General features: G+C 41.9%; 1 protein-coding gene across 1 annotated transcript; it reads left to right on the top strand.

Moving 5' to 3' along the window:
* The first annotated feature begins 4,016 nt into the window (after positions 1 to 4,016).
* Positions 4,017 to 7,818, top strand: dmrt3a (doublesex and mab-3 related transcription factor 3a). The gene is made up of 2 exons (XM_051423021.1): positions 4,017 to 4,676; positions 6,438 to 7,818. Exons 1-2 carry the CDS (start codon positions 4,277 to 4,279, stop codon positions 7,460 to 7,462), a joined length of 1,425 nt encoding a protein of 474 aa, XP_051278981.1. The 5' UTR covers positions 4,017 to 4,276; the 3' UTR covers positions 7,463 to 7,818.
* Positions 7,819 to 7,843: the final 25 nt, after the last annotated feature.

Consider the following 7,843-nt stretch of genomic DNA (forward strand, 5'->3'; position numbering starts at 1 on the left):
AATCTGGTGAAATCTGGTGTTTTTAGAAGGTTTTGTAGGTATTTGGTCATAAACCAAATTGAAGTTTTAACCTGATGATGAAGATGCTACAGAGAAATATTAAGGGATCCTGCAGGGGACACGGATGTCTGAATCAACGCCTGTGCTAATTCAGCCAATAGTTGTTGATATTACATTAAAAGCCAAAAATGTCAACCTTCCAAGTTGTTGTTGTTGTTGTTGTTGTTGTTATTGTCGTCATATTTCAGGACTTTCTGGACTGATGTAGATGTACAGTCTTTAATCATTATTTTATTTCATGTGCAATCTCATGGTATTCTCTTCAATTTCCATTATACAAAGTACAAAGTAGGCCTTATTGTATTATTACTATACGTGTGTGTGTGTGTGTGTGTGTGTGTGTGTGTGTGTGTGTGTGTGTGTGTGTGTGTGTGTACTGTGCTGGACATATACTGTATATAAGACTATATACTTCATTATATGTTTATTGTACTTCTTTAAAACTACTCATATAGACTTCTTTTGTACAAATATTTGCATCATTCTATAGTCTCAGGGTTTCTTCAGTTACTTTAATCTCTTATTTCATTTTTGGTTTATTTCATTCAAAGACCTCTTAATCTGTTTCGTTGCCTCACAGCCTGTCTCTGTGCTGCTGGAACATTTGAATATCCCCTCAGAGATCATATAAGTCTTACATCATCTTATGTACAAGAAATCAAATGAAAGTTAATCAGGGCATAAATACAGTTCTGAGTTCCCCTCTGTTTCAGGCTTTAGTTTTATCTTTTGTCTACATTTGCTTAAAAAATTGACTGTTGACATTAAGAAATACTGTAGTTAAAGAGTTCTGAGAATCAAACCCACTAATTCAGTATAATTCTGATCAGATCAGTGGGCATGAAAATGCATTATTCTTATATTATTGTCTGTTGATCACATGTTAGTAATATTTAGGTTGCCTATAGTGTTTTTTCTTCTTGTAACCGCTTAATACACAGCCATATTGTTTCATCTTAATAATTTTAGAGGCCTGAAGAGTCAACTGAACTGAAATATTTAATAATAAAATAAAGGGAAAAACAGATTTTGAAAAGCAGGATTTTGTTTTATACTTACTACTGTTACAATAATCATTTATTACCCTTTATGAGGGTCCTGAACCCCAGATTGGTAACCACTATTTACAATTATGACCCTCTTTTATGGCAGGATGTCCCTAAATGGGAATTTAATCACCAAATCAATGGTAAAGATCAAGTTATGCATATAGACATCATGTTTAACTCTGCATGTTGAGTCTCTCAATCCCTGAATGAATGAAGTTTAACTAACAGTTGACTGTTCCATCGGTTGGTTTTGGACTCCAGATAATAACCTAGGACACTGATTCTCTACCTGGGTGGTGAGATGCCTAAAGGGGAGGGGTTGAAAGATGATTAAAGGTAAGACACTTGTTCATGTTAGCAGCATGGTAAGGATGGCAATGTTAATCTGTTGGCCCACCACAAAAATGTCTCAAGATCTACTGGATCAAATTTTATGCAGACATTCGTGGTCCTCAGAGGGTGAATCCTGATTACTTTGGCAATCCACTGACTTTTTTTTGGTTGGCTTTTGTGCTTTTGAGTGAAATGTCTTAATTATTTTATGGATTGCTATGAAATGTACACACATTACCCAGGTGGTTTTCTGTATCCTGAAGCTGTCCTGACAGTGCTGACCTTTGAAGGAACAGTCTCATGTGTTGCACTTTTATTTAACTTCTTCTGTCAGAGTAAAAACCGTCCCACACACGAGCAGTGGGTTGCAGACAGTTATGGAGCTGGAGATGATGGTAGAGAGATTTTTTCCCTTCTTCAATAACTTTTTTTTGTTGAACAAAACGGTGCAAGTAAACAGAATCAGGAGACAGGCTACATAGGGAGCTAACGTTTAGCTCACTAGCTCAACAGTTCCCCATGTAGTAGGTTATTATAGACTTATAGTTGGTCTGTGTAACACAGAAGTACATTTTTATGTTTTTTTCATTTTTTATCAATGGTATATTTTATTCAGGTATTTATTTTATTTATATAAACTTCACCTCTGATTTCATTTTATGGCCTCAGACATGATAATTGTATAGCTACTGTCCTTCTTACATACTGTATAATAAAGATCATGTATTTGTCATAAATTCCAATTACTCTGCGTTTCATATTAAAAGCACAAATGATCTCAGCATTAAAATATTCCACGAGTCTTTCAACCTGGAGTGCATCAACATGAGAAAAAAAGAAATCAGGCCTTATGCCAATTACAGTGCAGCCTGCAGTATAAACTTTTATTCCGGTTTGTGTTTTACTCTTTATCAACGAACAACATGAATAAATTTATTATGCGTTGTGGTGTAGGCGTTCACCCACCGCCTCCCACTCCCACAAATCTACTCGGCCGGCACAAACTGCAAAGCCACTCTAGTCACCTTGAAATTTCCTCTGCTATTTTCCAATTAAAAGCTTAATAGCCCTGGAGACGGGCTTCATGTGGGGAAGTTTACCGTGCTCTTATTCTCTGTAAGCCGCGCAGGCTCGGATCCCATTATTTGCTTGAATAAACCTTTTTTACGGTCAGAAATGGGCCCCGGCTTTGTCCGGTGTTATGTTTCAATGCCCTCTATTAGTCCAGCAGAAGGGACATATCAGCATCCTCGACATAGTTCCCAAAGGGCTTTTATACATGTAGAGACCTAATCATCTAAGTTATGTACGATTGTGTAAAAGGTGCGAGAAGCTGCGAGGGTTTTGTCCGAATTAGGTCTTATAGGCTGTGAGCCTGCAGTCAACAGGGAGGGGGAAAACACACATTTGTCCTGACTTTTAATATTCAATTGTACCTGATCTTTGAATGCGAGGTTCTCATGTTATTTCCACAAAATCAACATTAGACTAAATATTTACACATTTTCTTCCCACGTTAATTTTTTCAAAATTTAAAAATCCACAAACCGACTGGTGCATTTAGTCTTTTAATGTTCTACAGATGTTTAATTGGTTGTCTGTTTCATGCATGGATGGGGTTTTTTCCTGCATATGTCTCATTGTTGACAGCTGAGAAGACAAATTTTATATTGTTGACTTTGGACTTGGTGTTTATTATCAGTTTGAAATGAATGTTTTTCCCCATGTTATCTAAAATAAGAAATATGCCTTATATTTGAAAAATCTCCAAATTGCTGCCAATAGAAAAGGCTCCAGCAGTTTTTCTTTTAAACTTATGTTTTTAACCATTACAAATATTTAAATTACATCATTTTTAATTGATTTGTTCCATGCAGTGACTCCTGCAGTCTTGTTTCAGTTTTGACAGCTGGGATGATATTCACTTGACATCTGGGTTTGGACTTAAACTGCAGGCTCTTTTATTTGGATATTTCTGATTATTCTATTTCATTCATTTTATTTGCAATTGCAGCCGTTTTTCTTTCGCTTCATGTTTGGAAAATCTCCCAATAGGTGCGAATTTAGTCTTTTAGCCTCCTCTGAAATGTTTTAATGGAAGCTTGTTTCATGCAGGAACTCCTAATCCAATCTATAAAATGTTTCATTAAAGGAAAGTTTTGACAGCTTTATATGTAGCACTTCATTTATGTTTTAGGCTTAAAATAAATATAGCCTACTCATGGAGACCAAAATATTATGTTACAGGCCTGTCCTGCATTTTGGCCTCTTCTGGAACCATTTCTGGAGATAATGATGAAGCTGTACTGTGCCTTTGAAGAATCTCATTTCCTATCAGCTACAGGATCAAGGCTTATAATCTCTAAACCACTGGAAATACAGAGAGCCATTTGTTTCCATTTCAAAGCTCTCTTGTCTTCTATCTTGACAGAAGTCATTGTCCTGTTTTTAAAGGAAACTCTACAAACGTGTGAACTTTACAGGGAAACATGTTGGGGTTATCTGATCCTCACTGGCAAGTTTTTTTTTTTTTCCCCACCCACTTCAGCGTCACATGGACATTTTTTTTGCAGCGTGCAGGCGCCTTGACGCGAGTGACAGCGTTTGGTTACTCGTCTCCATAAGTGCGTGTCAGCCCTGATGCATATCTGTGCTGTCAGCCGAGGGAAAGGTGGATCCTCCACTACAAGCCAACACCTCTTATCCTCATCCTGTCATGCGTGTGGCAGAGCAGCTCCATCCAGCTCCATCTCTAGGACAACAACACTCCCGCCCCGCCTCGCCTCTCCTCAGATGTACTTGTGCGTCCTGAAAAACAGGCTGCGTCTGACAGAATGAATGGCTACGGGTCCCCCTACCTGTACATGGGGGCTCCGGTGTCTCAGCCCCGGGCCCCGCTCCAAAGGACCCCCAAGTGCGCGCGGTGCCGGAACCACGGCGTGCTGTCGTGGCTCAAAGGTCACAAGCGCTACTGCCGCTTCAAGGACTGCACCTGCGAGAAATGCATCCTCATCATCGAGCGGCAGCGCGTCATGGCGGCGCAGGTGGCGCTCCGCAGGCAGCAGGCCAACGAGAGTCTGGAGAGCCTCATCCCGGAGTCACTCAGAGTGCTGCCCGGCATTGGCATAGCCGGAGCCGGGGAGGGGAACCAGGGAGCCCCGTCGAGGACAGAGGAGCTGGAGCTGAGGTGGAGCAGCACGGAGCCGGCGCAGGCCGGAGCACAAACATGCACAGGTAGGAAGATAATGCAGAGAGGAGGTGAAGGACCGAGTCTGACTTTAAATGTTTACATTTCTGATAAATGATTACTTTTATTCGATGGAATAAAAATGATGACAAATTATTAAATAAGGTTGTTTTTAGCAGAAAATACAAGTAATGACACATTATTTTAAACTAATAAATTATAACAATAATATAATGAAAAGGTTCTCACAAGACTACTTTATCAATATAGCCTAATATCTATTTCGTGAATTGTTAAGTTTCCATGCACAAAGTTGCAAAGGCAGATGATCTTTTAATTAAAAATATGGAACAGTGCATTCCTAAATAAGTAGGCCTAAATGAAAAACAGACAGCTGGGGTTGAGATGTTTATCCTGAGACTCCTGTACAAACAGTTTTGGATGATATTTACGGTAAAGAACAAAGTGATGGAAAATAAATTTTCCACTAAACTTGCGTTATTTAGGAATGGCACATTGGCTAATATAAAGATTCATTCAGACAATATTCTTTTTAAATCCAGATCAGATAAAGAAAATATTATGTATTGATTACCGGGCGAGAAATCCACATGTTACAGCTGCTCAACAGACTGGCTTAGAAATAAGTAAACATAATAAACACATCATTAAAATCTTGTTGGGCTAATTTAAAACTCGATGTGCTGTTTTATCAAAAGAAAATCACGACTTGTGAGACAGTACAAAGCAAAAATATCAAGTGTTTGTGCTGAAGTTAAAATAAATAAGCCTATTGTTTGTTTTTGGAATTTTTATTTCGAGAACTTGGATCTTATGTAACAAACCTCATTTATATTTGTATGTGTGAGTTATTAATAGGAATGAGCATCTATTCGTTCTGGTAATATTTGTAATAATTATATATTTCACCTGGTTATTATTGGAGTAATGAAGACACAATAAGAGCAGTACTTTTGTCAGCATCTATTTGAAAATGACATTTATTCTTTCTCTCTGTATAGTTAGGTTATAAAAATCCGTTTATTTAGAAAATATAAAGACATTCGGTCATTCGGAGGCTTAAAACATTTGTTATTATTTTAGATTTCAAATGCAAATTAGTGTTCATTAAGCTTTTAATCCCCAATATTGCTCCCACATGATAATGAGTGAATTATTAAATATCTTTCGCAGATTTCGGCTGTTCTTTTAGATTCACTGACTCCACTTGGTTGCTTGTGAGACTAAAACATTTGGACACAAGCACCGATCACCTGACTCCACATCAGCTCCATGTTGAAGCTGGCCAACAGAGCTGAGTGGTTTAAAAGATTACAGTAATCAGCGGCCGACAGGCCCCGATCGAATGTAATCGCCATATTTCTTGCAGGAGGTCAGCTCCGGATGAAATGTTACCGAGCAACAAGCGATCTGTTTACAAAATGTGGTCAAAAGGCATCGACGGTAGATTCCTCACTGACAACACAGTCAGCACTTTGTGTTAACAGCTTCGGAGCAGAGAGAAATAAAGCAAATCCACATAAATCGTTGAGTTGGAGACAAGCTGACAAGCGATTAATTGTATGTTTCGTTTCCTCTTGAGGAGAGCTGATAGCGCTGGATTGGCTCTGCTTTAAATGGACGCGGGGTTTATAATAATAAGGAGTGCACAACAGAAATGTTTCTCAAGTCGGATTAGTGTCTACTTCATTTACTGTCCCAACACATTCGTGCATGCCTTTCTTGCACTGTTTGTTTTTACTGTTTCCTGCCCAAACTTGTCCCCTGACTCTTCCTTCGTCTCGCAGAGCCCACAGAGGAAGGTCCTGATGAGGTGTCTGGGGGTGAAAACGGGGGCAGCTCCAGTGAGAAGGAGCAGGACCCGGTCAGCTCTCCTGAAGGCTCCAAACCAAACTCCTGCTACACCCCGGACCCCCCCAGAACCCCCTCCCACCCGGAGGAGACCCGCTACAGCAGCATCCCTAAAGCCGGCAGCACTGAGAAGGAACCCAAAGCTGAGAGTCCCCAGAAGTATCCCGTCAGCCCCGCGGAGCAGAGCGTGCTGATCGAAGGACTCGCCGGCTCCATCAACCTGCCCTTCAGCCTCCGAGCCAACCGGCCGCCGCTGGACGTCCTCAAGAAGATCTTCCCCGCTCACAAGCCTCCTGTCCTGGAGCTCATCCTCAGAGGCTGCGGGGGGGACCTGGTGGGGGCCATCGAGGTGCTGCTGTCCAGCCGGGGTGCTGACGGGAGCGCGCACCCGCACGCAGACCCGCACCCGGATGCCCTGGTGCTGCCCTCAAACGGACACCTGTTCGAGCACACCCTGGGCTCCTACCACCCGGTGTCCTCCTCAGCCAAGTGGTCTGTGGGCTCGGCCTTCCGGGTCCCCGAGTCCCTCCGGTTCACTTCCGACTCCGCTTCGGGAGTGGTGTCCACCGGGCCCCTGGGTGTCCCCCTGCAGCACCCGTCATTCCCGCAGTCCACGCGCTACCCGCTCATGCTGCGCAACTCTCTGACGCGCAGCCAGGCCAGCCCCTTCGTGCACAACGATGTGACTCTGTGGAATACCATGGCCCTGCAGCAGCAGTACCAGCTCCGCTCGGCGGCCCAGTATGTGTCGCCTTTCTCCCCCGCAGCCCCCGCCGGCCCCGGTGGGTCAGTGTTCCGCAGCTCCCCCATCCTCCCCTCCAGACCCTCCGAGGAGCAGCGCATCAGCATTCAGGAGGAGAGCTGCACGCTGGGACCCAAAGCCGGCCTGTACTCTCCTGATGAGGAGTACGAAGAACGCTCTGACTCCGCAGACTCCCGCATCTTAAACTCCTCCACCTAGGACAGAAAGCGATGGACTTAATGCAGCAGGGGACACCAAAAATGTATTATTTGTTATTGTGAATGGACATTCCAGTGTGTGTAAAGTTTTTTTTATTTTTATTTTGATGATTATTCCGGTGTCTTGTTTGAATTGAACTGTGTCAAGCAATCACCCTTTGATAATGTTAATCCTCTAACATCATGCTTTCAAGATGTCACGTGGACAAAACGGATGAATGTAAACAGACTCGCATTGTTTTTGAAAATCTGTCATCCATTTCCTGTAAGCATGTTTAGTACTGTGAAAACTTTCGATGTAAGGATCATCAATGCATGTCAAGAGTATGCCAAATAAATCTGAGTTTCCCAAATGGATCAGATGGTTGTCTTTAGTGTTACT

The sequence above is a fragment of the Dicentrarchus labrax genome, unplaced genomic scaffold, assembly GCF_905237075.1.
Source record: "Dicentrarchus labrax unplaced genomic scaffold, dlabrax2021, whole genome shotgun sequence".
In the NCBI taxonomy this organism is placed as follows: Eukaryota; Metazoa; Chordata; class Actinopteri; family Moronidae; genus Dicentrarchus; species Dicentrarchus labrax.